Source organism: Mustela nivalis (assembly GCF_964662115.1).
Source record: "Mustela nivalis genome assembly, chromosome: 19".
In the NCBI taxonomy this organism is placed as follows: Eukaryota; Metazoa; Chordata; class Mammalia; order Carnivora; family Mustelidae; genus Mustela; species Mustela nivalis.
The window spans coordinates 26,480,485-26,497,048 of NC_139038.1; the positions used below are offsets into that span (position 1 = coordinate 26,480,485).

At 52.7% G+C, this 16,564-nt stretch overlaps 1 protein-coding gene across 1 annotated transcript in view; it reads right to left on the bottom strand.

Annotated features, from left to right (window-relative positions):
- XYLT1 (xylosyltransferase 1) overlaps nt 1–16,055 on the bottom strand; it is a 298,678-nt gene extending 282,623 nt beyond the window's left edge. Inside the window, exon 1 of the mRNA XM_082714896.1 lies at nt 15,553–16,055. Within this exon, the coding sequence (XP_082571022.1) occupies nt 15,553–15,897 (345 nt within the window). The 5' untranslated portion in view covers nt 15,898–16,055. The remainder of the gene's footprint in view (nt 1–15,552) is intronic.
- Nucleotides 16,056–16,564: the final 509 nt, after the last annotated feature.

A 16,564-nucleotide genomic window follows, 5' to 3' on the forward strand; every position in this document is an offset into this window, starting at 1 on the left:
CACACAACAGGCCCTTGGAAACACGTGTTGAATGAATAAGTAAGTAGGGCTGAATGCCCCGGGCAATCTGTACAGCTACGTGCTCACGTCGGTTCTAGCACACAGCCCCACTGGGGGATGGCCCATGGCCGTTGCTGGGAGGGCCCTGAAGTCAACCCGCAGCTCACCAGGCTGGCGTCCGCTTCCTGCTGGAGAGCAGCCAGCTCCATGCTTAGGGAGATCCGTGCTTCTTGCGCATCTGCCCAGGGACCACTCTCCAGTCCCCTCCGACCCCCAGCAGGTAATTCCAGGGCAAGAAGACTGGCTTTACAAGACCCCGGGCAGGTATCACATCTGGGGGTAGAGCTTGCTGGGAACCGGCAGAAGAGTCAGCGGATTCTGCAGAACAAGATGACCCGGCAGCCGTATTATTCACAAGGACCGTCCGTGGGAAAAAAGGATGCAAGGTTTCCTTTGACTCAAGAGAGACTACCCCATCCACCTGGCCAGATACCATGAAAGTGCAGGGACGCCTCCCCACAGCTGCGTTCGCTCAACCTGCCTCCGCAGAAGCACTGAGCAGCCACGGGGACTGAGAAACCTGCCGCCCGTTCACGGACTCCAACCGCAGGAGGAACCAGACCTAACACCTTGTGCTGGCGCGTCGTTAGAGGACCTCGTGGCGCAACGCCTCCACGCTTACGTTACGTCATGTTTCATCAACTTCTGTTTTTATTTTCATCTACGGCCCTTTCCTACTTTCTTTTAGTTTCTTCTCAGTGAGTTAAAAAATAAAAACTGGACTCTCGTGTTAATCATTTTAATTTTTCATGCGTAATGTCAAAAGCTTAAGTGTTTTGGGGTGCTTGGGTGGCTTAGTCAGTTCTGCGCTTGACTCTGTATTTTGGCTCTGGTCATGATCTCAGGGTCATGAGACTGGGTCCTCATGGAGCTCTCCACTGCGCATGAGCCAGCTAAACATTCTCTCTCTCTCTCTCTCTCTCTCCCCGCCTCCGCCTCTCCCCACCTTCCCACCCCAGCTTACTCACTCTCTCTCTCTCAAAAAAGAAAGGAGGCTATAAATTTTCCTCTGGGCCCAATGTTACCCTCATCCCATTGGTTTCAATATGAAGTATTCTCATTTTCATTGACAACCCTAAGATCAGAAATTCTAGGTTGGCTTCTTCTCTGATTTATGAGCTATTTAGAAGAGGTTTGTCTGTTTTAACGTCTAAGTGATTCTGCCTTTGAGAGGCCAATTTTACATAAATCTTATTATTCTATGAGTGAGGCCTGAAATATTTCTACTTTTGAAATCTATTGTATTTCTTTCGAGACAAATTAATTATGAAGCTTAATTAGGGTACCTTAGCACATCTAGGCAACAGTCTTTAAAAAGAAAAGGCCATCCCCTAAAATAAACATGGACACACACACACACACACACACCCATCTCTGAAGAAGAAGATAAACAAACATTAACTTGGTGGGAGACCCAGAACTGCCAGAATTTAGGATTAAGTTGCTCCAGTGTAGGAATTCCACAGCCAGGAATCATACCCACGATGGGACTGAGGCTCTGCTGCCCCATTTTAAAGACTAAATCGGAGCCTGCCAGAGATGGAGCCAGATGTAAGATTAAATTACAGCTGAGACCAGGTTTCAATGCCACTCACCCCTCTGCCAGGGAGTCCAGCTTTCTCCTCAAAGGAGTATTAAACCAGCAGCTGACAGTCTCCTCTGGTGACCTTCTGAAGAGTGTTCATTGCACAGGGCACAAGCAGTAAGCGGGCTCATAAGACAAGTGGGACTTTATTCCTGGGGGAGAGTGGGCCGGCTAGAAGGAAGCTAATTGGGCTCTTCCGACAAGCCCCAACAAGACTATTAAGTCATTTTTCAGGCAGTGCCAAGCAAACCTGCAAGATGGGTAGATCCCAGGGAATCCCGTCACTCTTCTCCCGACCCTGGGAGAAGCTTTTGCCTACAGAAGTGTGGCAGTGCCTAGTGGAGGGCCAAGCATGCAGGAGCTAATGGAGGAAGGATGCATGCTGCTCAACAGTACTGGGGCGGGGGAGGGGGGTGGGGGGATGGGGGAGGGGAGAGAGGGCGGGGGAGGTAGGCACAGGAAGGCAGCTTCTCAGGGGGAGTCTCAGCTCCAAGGCCGTGGCCTACGTGCAACATCAGCCGTCCCCAAAGGGACACCTCAGCACAGTGTTTCAATGAGAAATGACACATGCTCCTGGAGGCTTGAGATCTGATGGGGGACGTAAAGCTGCAGTCGTCTGCTTCAGCAAGGAAACCAGAGCCACGAAGAGATAAACAGAAGTCAGTCAAAGCAGGGAGAGTGACATGGAGAAAAACTCGCCTAATTCTGCCAGACCTGTTTTGCTGCATGAAGATAAGAGTCATTTGGACAATATGGCTTCAGCATAAGAAACGAAATGATGGCACCATTCCCAAAAGCAAGCCAAAGCAGTGAATGTCAGGCAAGTTCCCAACATCCTTGAAGGTTCCGAGCTGGAAGAACAGCACACCCTCAATGAACTGTGGTTCTACTGACCCTCTGTTTTGCAAAACTAATTACTTCTTTGGAAAGTAAGCCTGGGTCCAGAGTTTCAGCACACACAAGTACCACCAGGCAGGAAAAGTAAGACTTCCAAATGAAAACACCTTTGTCGGGGCGCCTGAGTGGCTCAGTGGGTTAAGCCGCTACCTTCGGCTCAGGTCATGATCTCGGGGTCCTGGGATCGAGTCCCGCTTCGGGCTCTCTGCTCGGCGGGGAGGCTGCTTCCCTCTCTCTCTCTCTGCCTGCCTATCTGCCTACTTGTAATCTCTCTCTGTCAAATAAATGAATAAAATCTTTAAAAAAAAAAAAAAAAAAGAAAATACCTTTGTCAAAATCAACCTGTTCAAAACAAAACTGCCCCCCCTCCAAAAAAGTACTTTAACCAGTTTCTCCTAGGTATAGACCTAACAGAAATGTTTACCAAAACTATTTGTTTAGCAAAGGACCTGCACAAAAATGCTCAGAGCATCGCCCTGCCCCAAACTGGGAATCTCCCAAAGGCCCATAAACACAACACAAATGTAAATTGTGCTATATTCCAGAATGCACTATGACACGCACACGTGAATGAACAATTATAAACATGCAACATGATATGGACACAGGGTCAGCAAAATGTTCTGTAAAGGGCCAGATAGTAAAGATCTTGGGCTTTGTGGGCCACATGGTCATTGTCCAGACTACTCAACTCGACCATTACAGGGCAAAAAGCAAGTCACGGCCAGTATGCAAATGAACTGGACATGGCTATGCTCTTATAAAGTTTTATGTATGGTCCCTGAAATTTCGATTTCATATAGTTTTCCCATGCCATGAAGTGTTATTCGTCTTTTGATTCCAACCCCCCAACCACTTAAAAACGTGAAATCCATTTTTACCCACAGGCCACGTGGAAACTGGCAGCCCGGACCTGGCCTGAGGGCTGCAGTTGGCCAACATCTGATATAATCTCACATCATCTCATCTCACATAATGCTAAGCAAAACAATCCAGGGATCAAGTTGCCCAGATTGTGTGGTTCTGTTTCTCAAAAGAAACAAAAGTAACCTACGGGGTCAGAAGTCACCATCAGGGCTGCCTCTGGAGATGTGGAAACTGGAAGTGGGGAGGGGAAGGACCTTGGCAGGGCGTGGACCGGCAGCGAGCTCCCAGGCTCTGTGCTCTGGACCTGGGTCCTGGTCACAGGAGCATGGCTACTAGTGGAGCTCTGAATTTTATGGTTTGGGAACTTTGGGGTACTCATGTTCCATTTCAAGATAAACTTCCAGAGTTGTTAAAAGTTAAGGCAGGCCCCACTTGATGCGCTTCAGAAACAGAAATGTAAAGAGAACCATGGCCGTCCTGTTAAATTGGCCAAGAGTCCCTCACTATGGCCAGACATCAGCTGACGCCAGAGTATTTAATTAGGGGCAGATCTGAGTCTCCACCCTTCTAGATGTTACCACATTTGCTTCTAGAGGGAGGTCATTCCACGGTTCAAGGGATGGCACCGACCTTGGACTCCGGGGCATTTGTGGGGAAACACACCATTCACCTGACTCCCTGCTCCCCCTCACAGGGAAAGAGACCATCAATCCCGTTAACAGGAACAGCATCTGGCAACCCAAGGGGCCTCCAACCTGCAGCGGAGCCCGTGCTGGACCCACAGAAAGGAGGCAGGCCAGGTCTGGCTTCCGTTTGATTCTGAGGGAACAGGCGGTTAATTATTTCTCCTTACAGTCGGCAGCTGAGTCTCACTGAAGCCCGCGCTTGCAATTACCGCTCTAATTATTATTTTAATACAAATCAGCAACATATCAAAATAGTACCCTGTCGATGCTCCCTCACCACTCCAAGACCAGCGGTGGCGGGTGGAGGCGCCACCCCCGTCCGGCTCCTCTGGCCAGGACGGCGGGAACTGCGGTGAACGGCACTACCACCGCGGCCGGAGGCCCGACCTCCGTAAGACAGTCACGTTTCGCACTTACCCTGGCGGGGGTGACGAGGAGTGACCCACCAGCCACCGCCGGGCCTTGATGCTTCCATCCACGCAATGGGCGGACAAGCAGTGCCAACTCTCCCGCAGCGCCATTCGCAAGAATTCCCAGCCGCAAGGGCTCTGGGGAAACATTCCGTGACGCACGCACGCACGCACGCACGGGTGCACATGCGCATGCATGCACGCACGCACGCACGCACGCACGCACGCATGAGTGCACATGCGCATGCATGCACGCATGCACGCACGCACGCACGCACGCACGCACGGCCGGGGACGCCCAGGCTGCAATTCTGCTGCTCTGTGATCAGGGTCCCCCGTCTGGGAAGCGGGATCAAGTCCGGAAGCTGCCGTCCATGATTCCTCGGGGGACCCCAGGAGGTGCTGCTGAGCACAGTGCCTGGCGCCCCGCGAGCATTTAACACATAACTCGGATCCTCACACACAAATAACCAAGCCAGGGGGACGGGCTCCGGGGTGAGCCGGGAAATGAGGCCCTAGGCAGAAGGGCAGCCCCTACTTCCCTCCCCCAAACATGTGCTTCTTTGGTAACGAAGACCAGAGTGTCATATTCTTTTCTTTCTTTCTTTAGAGAGAGAGAGAGGAAGGGGCAGAGGGAGAAGGAAAAAGAGAGACTCTCAAGCAAGCTCCACACTTAGCACAGAGTCCGACCTGGGGCTCGAGCTCACGACCCTGATACGACCTAAGCTGAAATCATAAGTCAGATACTAAAACTGACTGAGCCACTCAGGCACCCCCAGAATTTCAAATTTTTAAATACGAACTCCAAATTAGCTTTTTACTTGAAATCACAGATGTGTAGATGTTGGCCAGTGATTTAAAGTTTTCTGACAAAAGGAGGAGGAGGAGGATGCAAACTCGGAGCTGCCGTTCCTCCAGCGGCAGCCCAGACCCGGCCCACGGGGGAGCCAGGTTTTGCCCCTGCGGTACTTTCTCATGTCCACTTTGGTTGGGGGTTCGAACCGCCGGCTCTCTCCCTGATGGAGAGTTTGTTGGCTCGACATGACTTTTTTCACCTAAAAGAAAGCCAAAGGAGCAGTGAACCTCCGGACCAAAGAAGAGTTGATCTGGACCGTGCCCACTTGTGAACCCGGCCGCTTTCTGTGAACCCCACCTCTGCGTCACCACCTCTACCCTAGTCACTTGTCATCACCTTGTCTCCTAAACAAGAGGGAATCAGATGTAACAATTCTGAAACCATCCCTGAATAGGGTGAAGGGAAAAAAACAGGTAATGAGAGTATTTTACATCAGGAATGGAATCTTTGTAACCGCCTGATGACAAGCAAATGGGGTTCTCTGTTTGTGTCTTTTATAACAGCTGCCCCTTCTGAGCTGGGGATAAAAGAAAGAGAGAAAGAGAGACAATGAATAGGCTTTTATTTCAAAGAGAACATCTGCAAAGCATGGTCCTACATTAAAAAATAAACAGAAAACAGCCACTAGTCTGGGAAAAAAAAAAAAAAAAAGATTTCCCATTACATCTCTAATTAATAAAGCCCCATTTCACAAGGAAAGAAGAAAAACAGAAAGAGAACAACTTTCCCACATCCCCAAAGAGAGGATGCTTAATGAGGTAACCCCTGGATTCCTTGATCCGTCTAATCTGGTTTTAATACTATCCTTAAATAATGTATACATTAGCTCTCCACTACCAAAAACATTTGTTTATTTTATTAACGTGAGCCCGGTTGAGTGCTAAGACTCTGCGAAATTATCATGCTGTCCTTGGGCTCTGTTTTTATTGCTTGTCTCCTTGCTCGTTATAAAATGATTAGCTGTCTCCACTGCCCTTTTGAATTGCTGTTCAGGTTGCAGTGCGGTTTGTTACCCCGGTTCTGAGCATGAGAGTCTTGATTCGGGGTTAAGTTAACAGAGTCATTACGGGCCCATCCGGGTACTCATTCATCACGGTTAATTCCAGGTGCAACACATGGGGGACTCGCAGACACAGCCAACGTGAAGCGAACGCTCAGCATGAATCTAAGAAATGCACATGAAGGGTCCAGACCCAAACCCAGAAGAGGGGCGGAAGAAGCCCCATCACTGTAGGAGTGATGCAGAGAGCAGCTGAGACCGTCAGAGAGGGCCGGTAACCCTGATAGACCCAGAGCACGGTTATTCCTAACGTCTCACTGAAATCCTCTCCACTCAAACATCGAACAAAATGGCACCACTGTTGATCAAAGGAGCAGAATATGTTTAAACTGGGGAACCCAACATTTCCTCAACTTTGGTCATTCCAGCACCCCCCTGGGAGGCATTCACCATCTAAACCGAGGCCAGGATTCGGATTAGAATTAGGGCTTGGTACTGTTACTCAGGCATGCTCATTATGTTTTACCAACTAGTCTCCCTTAAATACCACTTTATGCACAGGCTAAGTGATAAGAGTCCCAAGTTTTCATTCCGACCGAACAGTCACATTTGTAGATTTTCCCTAATATACTTAAAAGAACTATATAGTATTACAGTTTTTGAAAATATTCACCCACTGGGCACAAAAACATGAAAGTGATGGTGTGTGTGTCCCCAACGGTGCTGGAAGCCAAGCCATGGTGTTCCAGAATGTTCCACCCTTCCACCTGCCCTGACCGGCTCTCTGGCAACTCTCTCCATCCCGACCTGTGTTACTGGGGTCCAAGGTTGGAGGGAGCCCATGAAGTGGGGAGGCAGACAATTCAAAACAGCATGTTCGCTGCATTCCCACCAAAGGGGAAACCATTAACCAAACCGTAGAACACATGGGTCTGTTTTGTTGAGGACACTGCCCTCACAAGGGCCTGCTCCTTGTGAGAATCTGCACCTTCTGGGTACACAGCAGCAGCGAGGGAGGGAAGGAAACCTCCACCGTGCCCAGGGCAAGCAGAAGCAGTCGAGGTAAGTAAGTGCTGTGAATAAACCACAGGGGGATAATTGAAAGGTGACCACAGACACTTATTTTTAGCTCATCACAGTGAACACAGAGATCGTCCAAACAGAGGCTGCAAATTCAGCAGTCCAAAGGGGCCAGTTAGGTATCACGGGGGAAAGAAAAGATCCAGGAGTGTGTTTGGGGGGGAGGGGGGTGTGCTCAGGAATCTGGAGGGTCTCGGGGACAGCCCCTCCCCCGCTGGGCCAGTTGAAAAGCAAGAATGGGGGCCCAGAGCTGTCAGATCTTGTGACTTTTTAGAGGCATGCCCATAATCCCCATCATGGCACAGCATATCTTAATCCTGAAGGTTCAGGGCCTTTTTGTTTGCACCTACTGTGTGCGCCAAACCAAACCCACCCACCGGCCATGAATCTGAGGGCCCCTCTTGCAAACATCTGTCATAATGAGGCTGCATCAGGAAGGAAAACAGGAGCCCCCATCGTGGCCCAGAGCTGGGCCTCATCGCCAGGCCCTTCCAGCTTGGTGCCTTTCTGGCACCCACGATCAGACGAGAAAACTGAGTCCCTCAGAGGAGAAGTCACACATCGGAGTCACACAGGTATGAAGGGCGGAGCTGGGTGTTGAACTCCAGATGTCAGAGCCCTGGCCCCGCCCCACCTCCACCCCACCCTGCCCCACCCTGCCCCGCCCCATCACATGACCGGCCTCCGGGCTCTGCTCCCCTTGCATCCTCAGGCAGCTCACTGATCATCTCAGGCACGCCCTCACTGCTGCAGCGGAGGATGGGTAGATGGATGGACAGACATACGGACGGACGCACGCATGGATGGGTGGATGGATGCATGGTCAGACGGATGGACGTACGCGCATGTGCACTTATGAATGAACAGATGGGGGGGAGGGAGGGCGGGACAAGGGACTTAATGAAGTGGACAGAGACTAGGAACACGGTCTGGGGAGTCACCACCAGCCTTCAATCCCTGTAACTGACCACTTTCAGCTGGTCAGCACTTATGCAACTTCTTGCCTTAGTTTTTATTATTTGTCATCAGTAATGACAGAGATCACCTTTAACGTACAGTTGTAAGAATTCCTAAAATCGTGCCCTCCCGCGGCATCTGGTAGAAGGCAAACTTCCAACGCAGAGAAATCCTGTTCGCCCTCCCCTCGGTTAGCATCACGGTTACAATGTCTGCACCCCGTGAGTACCGGACAGCCGGACAGCCGGACAGCCGTAGCCAGCTCTCCACCCCATGAGCTTGACTCCTTTGGGCTTAATCAATGTTGCTCAGGGCCAAGGATTACAGGAAAGGATTCGCTGGGAGGAGAAATGCTAGTCATTAGCACCCAGAGACACATGAGCCTGGATTAGATACCCAGATAAACCAGCGTCATCTGGGCTGGGACAAACCAGGCCAGAGATGAAACAGACTCATTTCCCTGTCCCCAGAGGCCCTGGAGGGGCAGATCCTTCTTCAGAAGAGACTCAAGCAATGCCCTTCGGTGCCTCCTCCTCCCCTCCTGGCTGGGGGTCTGCGCTCCTAGGCCCTGACACTGACAAGGCCAGGTTCCCTGCTCAGAACAGTGTGGCGCTGGTTAAGGTGACACCGCCCCCCCTCTCCCTGCCACCCTCTCTTCAACATGCTGCTTCTGTGGGGGAGGGGGCAACCCTAACCACAGGGACACAACCTGATGAGTATCTGCGGGCAAACGGGTAGTTTCTGTTGCAGGCGGAAGGAAGTGCCCAGGAGACAATCAACCTGCACATTCTTAGATACATCCCTGCCTTCCCCGGGCTCTTGGCGGGCTCCTCGGGGGCTCCTCCAGAGAGAACCACAGAGCAGCTGAACTGAGCTGGCAGAGAAGCAGGAAGCCCACTGAGGATGAATGAAAGGTCGTTTCCACTGGCCCAGGAGCCTTGCAGAGCACTCTCCTTCCTTCCTCTCCTGGCTGGAGAGAGCTGAATTCAAAACTCCTTCCTCCCATCAGCACAGCAGGTCAAGTTCAACCCTCATATGTGTGCTGCACATTTCACCATCAGGTGATACCCTCCGCTCAGGACCATAACATCCTGTGCTCGGGACTGGGCTTCCTGACCGTATCAACTACCTAGGCGCCTCCTTAAATGAGTTCTGCAGTTCTGAGGTTAGGGACCCTCGAAAGAGCAGAGCGGGTAAGAGCCTGGATTGTCTGGGTTCAAATCCTGGCTCCGCCATTTATAAGGTGAACCCTGGGAAAGTCGCTTAAGCTCCTCCCTCTGCCTCAGTTTCCTCCATCGTGTGAGGTTTAAATGAGTTCTCGCTTGTAAAACACCCGGGACGGGGCTTGGTTATAGTAAGAACCGGGATGACAAAAATACACATTCACTGAAAAAATAAAGGGGTTAATGCATAAAGGGGGCTTTAAATGGTGCCCAGCGCGTTATAGCTGCCACACGGAGACTGATTACTGTTACTGTTACTCCCTGTGTCATCATTTAGGGGTCTGACTGCACAAAAACGGCCTATCTGCTCCTTTTCCTAGGGTCAGCACATTTTTGGAAATCTGCAGTCAGAACTGAGCGAAGTGGGATGAAGACTTCCAGGAATCACGTGGCTGCATCTGGGGTTTTTCAAAGAACAGCGCAGACACGGCACTCAGAAACCCATGGGTCCACTGGACTAAGGCGGACCTCGGTTTGTTGCCCCGCTCTGCTACTCTCCCCTCTGCCCCCGACTCTGCACTCTCGGGCAGCAAGCCGCTTTGCCTCTCTGAGCCTGTTCCGCAGCTGTGAGAGGGGGGACAGCCACAGTCCAAGCCCATACAGTCGGGGAGATTCACTGAGACGGTGAAGGTAATAGCCGCCAAGTCCTCATTTTTCCTGCCGCGCAACCAGCACTCAAAAGACCCACAATTTCTAGCCAGGCGTCCTTAGTTTAACTTCTGTGTAAGTTGGAGAGCAATCTCCTTCTGTCCTGGGTTTTTCGTTTGGTTTCGTTTCGTTTTCTTTTGCGTGTGTGTGTGCGGGAGCATCTTAATAAGATAATGTGTGCAAAACATCTAAAGGAGGCTTGGCATACAGCTGGCACTCAGTAAGTACCAGGGCTCCTCCCTCGACCACACTCCACCCTGCTACAAGGCGAGCTCACTCCCGGGTGTTGGATTCACTCTCCCGCCTTGGCTTTCACTCAAAGCTGACTTTCCATGGGAAAATGAATAATTGCAAAAAATTGCTTACTTTCTAACATACTAAGATTTTCTTTGCAAGAACAACAGCTCACACTGCGGCGTGTTCGTGTGCCAGGCCCCAAGCAGTTCACATGTATTAATACATCTCATCCTCACATGACCCTTGGCGGTAGCTCGGATAGTCAGAGGAGCAGAGCAGAAGGATTTGCCCAAGGTCATGGAGGTAGCCAAGAGCAGAGCCCGACTTGAACCCAGCTGTGTCAGACGCAAAGACACTTAATGGTCTCTTTCCTGGGAACTGGGGCCTGGCACCCATTTTCCAGGACTTTTTCCTCCTGCTCCCATGCCTTTTCCTTCGAGCTCAGGTTTTGCTGGGGTTAAGTTTATGTTTGACTTTTAGTTTTGCCCAAGATCTTTTCTTCTTGGTACCGATAGATGGGGACCAGGGTCCATAGAAATGGGAGAAATGCAAAGAAAATGGGAAGCATTCTCCTAAGGGATAAGACTCAGGGCAGTGTTCACCAAGAGACAGAGAGAAGGTCAGCCATTACGCCACGCACACTGTGCAGTCTGATGATGGCGGCACCGTGGATTTTTGTCTTTCTACATACAAATTTATGGCCCCACGGATCATACACAGTCTGTGTGAGAGGGCAGCTCCTGGCTACAGAGATATTCTTCTTCTTCTTTTTTTTTTTTTCTTTAAGGTTGTATTTATTTGACAGAGAGAGAGAGAGAAAAAGTAGGCAGAATGGCAGGCAGAGGAAGAAGGAGAAGCAGACTCCCCCGCTGAGCAGGGAGCCTGATGAAGGGCTCGATCCCAGGATGCTGGGACCATGATCTGAGCTGAAGCCAGACGCTTGACTGATTGAGCCACCCAGGCTCTCACCCACAGAGATATTCTTAAGGATATTTTGTTTTCTGGGGAAACACACACACACACACACACACACACACACACACACGTGCACACATGTGCAATATCAGATGCCTCAGTTCAAAACACCAAATTTCCCTTCCTCTTAAGACCATGGATCAAAGTTGGACAATCCCCAGCAAACAGGGACGAATGCCTTGGCTTCTTATTTGCAAAACACAAGTATTTTGTCACATAAACTTGGAGAAGATTAAGAAGAAAAAGAATTGATAAACGAGAGAGAATATCTAGAGTGTGGCAAGATAGAAGGGAGGCAAAGTGCACATATACAATCACATATATACACCTATGTGTCTCATAATTTCTACTTTTATTTATCTGTTCTATTTAGCATTTTCCAGTATATGATTAAGCAGATGGCAACATTTGCAGTAAGATAAATATTGTTCAATGATGCATATTTCTGTATACAAAGTGTAATGTATTGCTCAAGCAAAATAAAACCCCACTGAGAGTGTGAAAAAAAAAGAAAATCCAGCCATCAGTAAAACACCCTCTGTTCTCTCTGGTCTCTCTGAGAAGCCACACCTCTCGGGCCATTAGAACCAGAGGTGATCTGGATACAGTGAACTAATTTTTCAAAGTCACTGCCAACGTCTGAGAAAGTCCTGAGTTATCTCAGTCATGTGAAGTATGAGGAACTTCTGCCAAAAAAAATTCAACAGTTCCACGGGGTCAGACGATACAGAAACCCCAGCCAACGTTAAGGATGCACACGCAACGGAAGGGCAATGAAGAATCTCCCTCCTTGAATGAAACTTACCGGATAGCAAATGATCTAAGGGCGCAAGGAAAAAAACGGGACTCCGAGAGGATCACAGGAGGCGAAGGGTAAGAAAATAAACGTCCGTTATGTGAACACACACGGCTCTCTTTCATTTGTCCCCAATCCCTCCAGAACCTAGAATGAGATCTTTTTGACACTCTCCCCAGTGTGTTTCCTCCGTTTCGAAGGGAGCCCATCTGTTTCTTGAATTCTGAGATGACAGTCAAAGCCACAGCTTACAGGAGACCCAGTGAAGGACTCGGTGTCTCAGCCACAACTCCGCTCTAAGCCACTCGATAATTCTAATATTTAAGAGCTTTGGAAGAGGCAGAGAGGGAAACAGGAGCTTGCAAATCTTTGATAGATATGCCCATCTCGTCACTATCCTCATGCTGTCTCTGACTCTGTCTGCTTAGAAACTGCATGTTTCTTCTTGGCTCTTTAAAATGCACCAAAAATACAATCAGGTCCCTCTACTGGGGTGCCGCTCCCCAGACAAAAAAGGCAGCAAGTGAAGAGACTCTGGGACAGTGGACACAAGGAAGCAGCAAGGTCTTGCTTAGAAAACGCTCTGGACACTGCCTGTCGGACACTCTTTGGGACACACCCACCAGCACCCCCAGCAGCACCAATGGGGCCACAGACTCCCTTTGCCTGCAAGAATTGCACCTGCCTCACCCCAACCCCACCCCAGCCTCAAGAGAGCACAGAGATGAAGCATCATGTCCCAAGCATGTGTCTCACCGGCTCTTTGAGAGAGCCATCTGGAAAATCCCAGGAATTTTTTTTTTTAAATTTAACGTCCCACTCCTGAATCTATCCTCCAAGGCATCGTGCTAGCAGCTCCGGCAGGGGCTGCCGACAGACCACGTGTTGCAAGGGCCTGAGTGGCTTTCGAAAAGGTCTGGTCCTCTCCCAGCCCGGCAGCCCAAACTCGGGCGTGTTGTTGGACTTTGGGAACAGCCTGCCCCCTTCTGGTCTCCTTGAGCTCCGTGGAAGGGCAGGGTCTGGGTGGGCACGGCTAGAGGAGGACAGACCCCCGGATCCCTCCAGCAGGTCTGAGCTGTGATTTCAGGATCTAGCAGGGCATGGGGGTAGAAATGGGGCAGGGAAAAGAGGAGACAGACAAGCAGGTAAAATAAAATACAAATCCAAGGGACAGAACAGTTCACAACAGCACGGCAGACACCCTCAGGGAAAGGAGGAAAATAAAAATAAATAAATAAATAAATAAATTTTAAAAAATCGATGTCTATAAACAAAGGTGAAGAAATTGAAACCTGGGGAGACCCAGGACGGGGGACAGTAGTTAAAGCCACAGATGAAAGCGGAGTTTCGAAAAGCAGTGCCACTCTGCTGCTGGAACGGGTATGCCAACGGGAAGAAAAAAAAGGAAAGGACATGCTCCCACCTACCCTCCCAACTGCAAACCTCTCTGCGGCTGGGCTGGGAGGCACGAGAATAGGGTACCGAAGTGAGCGCACACAGACCGTACAGATGGGGAACTCAAAACGTCAAGGACCCAGGAAGAAATCCAGGCCTCCTCCCCTCTTGCCATTTATTTCAACAGGTGGTCTTTGCACCCAAATACACCTCCCGGTGCCTGTCTGAATCCCAGATGCAAAGGGTATAGGAAGCCCCACGCCGCCTTCTTCAGCCACATCTTCCCACTCTGGGCCAGCAGTGTACGTCCTGAAACCCCCCCAGCACGGCACCTCCCGGTAGGGCTCCAAATGCAGAACCAACCTCGAATCGCATTTCTGCCCAAACACATTACAGTTCAGCCCAGGAGTTCAAAGGCAGTGTCTCGGAGGACCCTTCTCTGGAACTACAAGGCCACAGGACATTGGGAATGTTCTGGTTCTCCATCAGGAATCTCCCTCCACTCCCCTCCCCACAGACAAGGGAAAGATGTCCACCTGCTACCCACGCAGACAACCAGCAACGTGAAATGCCATCACGTCACCTCCTGGGGCACAAAGAGCCGCACTCTGGCAAAGAGGGTCACCACTGATTCCAAAGAAGTTTAACAGAACAGAAAGCAGCACGCTGTGTCTGAAGGTTGCTCCCAGAGCAACAAACGACACAGACATGCATTCAGTGCCAAAGGATTCTGAAACTAACCCCTGACATCTGACGTCCCCCAGGGGCTAGGAGGACCCCTGTAGGCAAATGGCATAAGGAAGATAAAGACAGACACACTGCACATTGTTATTCCTGAAGACTGACACGCACACCCACAGGGTGCAGACAGCCTGTCCCAGAGTTGGGAACTCTGACCTCCTGTCCTGTGTGTCCTAGCTCAGTGGGCTCAGCAAGGCAACCCAGAGAAGGTGTAAAAGACATCACTAGAGAAGCTGGGGACATAATAGGAGGACACCCAGGTGGCTCCGGAAGGTCTATGGAAAAACCAGTTTCAGAGCTCAGACTGTTCACACCCCAGGAAAGCAAAGAAAACCCAGAAAGAGCCGAAGTCGTGATGATGTGGTCAGACACACAGCTGGTAACATTAATCGGCTACGCACAAGACAGAGAGCCAGAGACAGCCATCTAGGAGAAGGGGCCATGCCCTGACACTGGACAGCTTGGTGAGGAAAGTCAGGGAGGGCACGAGGAGAGGACAAGGTTAGAGACGGAGAAGGTAGAGACAGGAGTCGCAGACAGCCAGACATGGCAGACAGGAGATCTAAAGTAAAACCAGGCGCCCAAGCCTGAATCCTGATTCAGGGAGCCGGCTGGGGATTTGGGACACCGATCTTTGACCCTGTCTCAGACCAGGAAAAGAAAGCAAGCAGGGCACTGAGTTGTCCGCACCCAGCTCAGCAAAAACCAGAAAGATGCTGTGAGCACCACCCATGAACAGCGGCTGAGGATCCCGGGCACGATCCACGCACTCAGACAGTGAGCGAGGCACCAACACCCACATGCCTAGTGCAAGTCGGGGCGCCCAGCAAGAGTGACGGGGAACAGGAACCCAGCCAGGCTCCGGTAACCCCCAAAGCGCCTCCTCTGGAGATAACTTCCCCAGACCCCAAGGGGGCAGTCCAAAGACTCGGGATGGGGCAGCCCAAACGGCCCCCCGAGCCTCGGCAGGGACCCCGCCCCGGCTTCCAGGGAAAGAGATGGGGAGCCGGCAGGCTTGGGGAGTCCCAGTCTGATGCCCGGGGTTCAAGGGCTGAGGGGGGAGGCAGCTTGGGGTCGGGGCTGTCTCCTTCTCACCCTCCCTCCCTCCCTCTGGGACGCGAGCCGAAAGGGCATCTTACCAGCGCCCGCGCGGGCAGTGCCCCCCGGCTGGCCGGCTGCTGTGCCCGGGGTTCTCCGGGGCCGCCTCCCCGCGCCCGCGCCGGGGCCCCCCGTCCTCCGCCGCCGCCGCCTCGGGCTGCAGCCGGCCCGGCGGGCAGGTCCCGGCGCTCCCGGCGCGGGGCCGGGGCCGGGGGCGGTTGCTCCACGCCGCCGGCCGCTGCGCCCCCGCGGCGCTCCCCGGCCCCGGAGTCGAGGCTGCTGAAATTCCACACGACCAGCGTCTGCAGCAGCAGCACCGTGAGCGCCGCGAGCAGCGCCGAGTGCGAGCGCCGGGCCAGCCTCCGGGCGCACGGCGCCGCCACCATCTTCCGAGCGCGGCGGGCGAGCGGGGCGCGGGGACCCCGGGCGCTCCGGGCCGCCCCCGCGCTCCCCGCGGCTCCCGCGGCCGCCGGCTGCCGCTCGGGCTCGCGCTCGGGCCGCCGCCGCCGCCGCCGCCTCGGCTCGCCGCTGCTCCTCCTCCTCCTCCGCCGCCGCCGCCGCCGCCGCCTCCACCGCCGCGGCGCGGAGTTTTCAGACGGGCAGGGACCCGGACGTCACCAGGAGGAGGGGAAGGCGGGGAGGCGGGGAGCAGGAGGCCGCGGAGGGGGCCGCGGGGCGCGCGCGCTCGGGGAGGGGGCGCGCAGGGCGGGCGGGGGCCTGGCCCGCGGGGCTCTCCTCCCCACAGCCCTCCGCCGGGGGAGGGGGTGGTGGCTGGCCGGGGGCTTGCGGGGAGGTAGGGTGGGGGGTGCGGAACGCGGGCCGGGGTGGCGAGGGGCGGGGCCTGGGGGCGGAGCGAGGGAGGAAAGAGGAGGAGGGAAAGGAAGGGGGTGGGGGCGAGCGGAGAGGACGCACCCCCCCCCATGGCAAGAGTAGGAGTGGGGTGGGGGAGAGGGGGACCGTTTCCACGACGGAGAAAAGGGGCGAGGGCAGAAAAGCAGGGGAGCTCTGGGTGAGGGTGGGCGCGCTCAGAATCAAGGGGAGGTCAGGAGGATC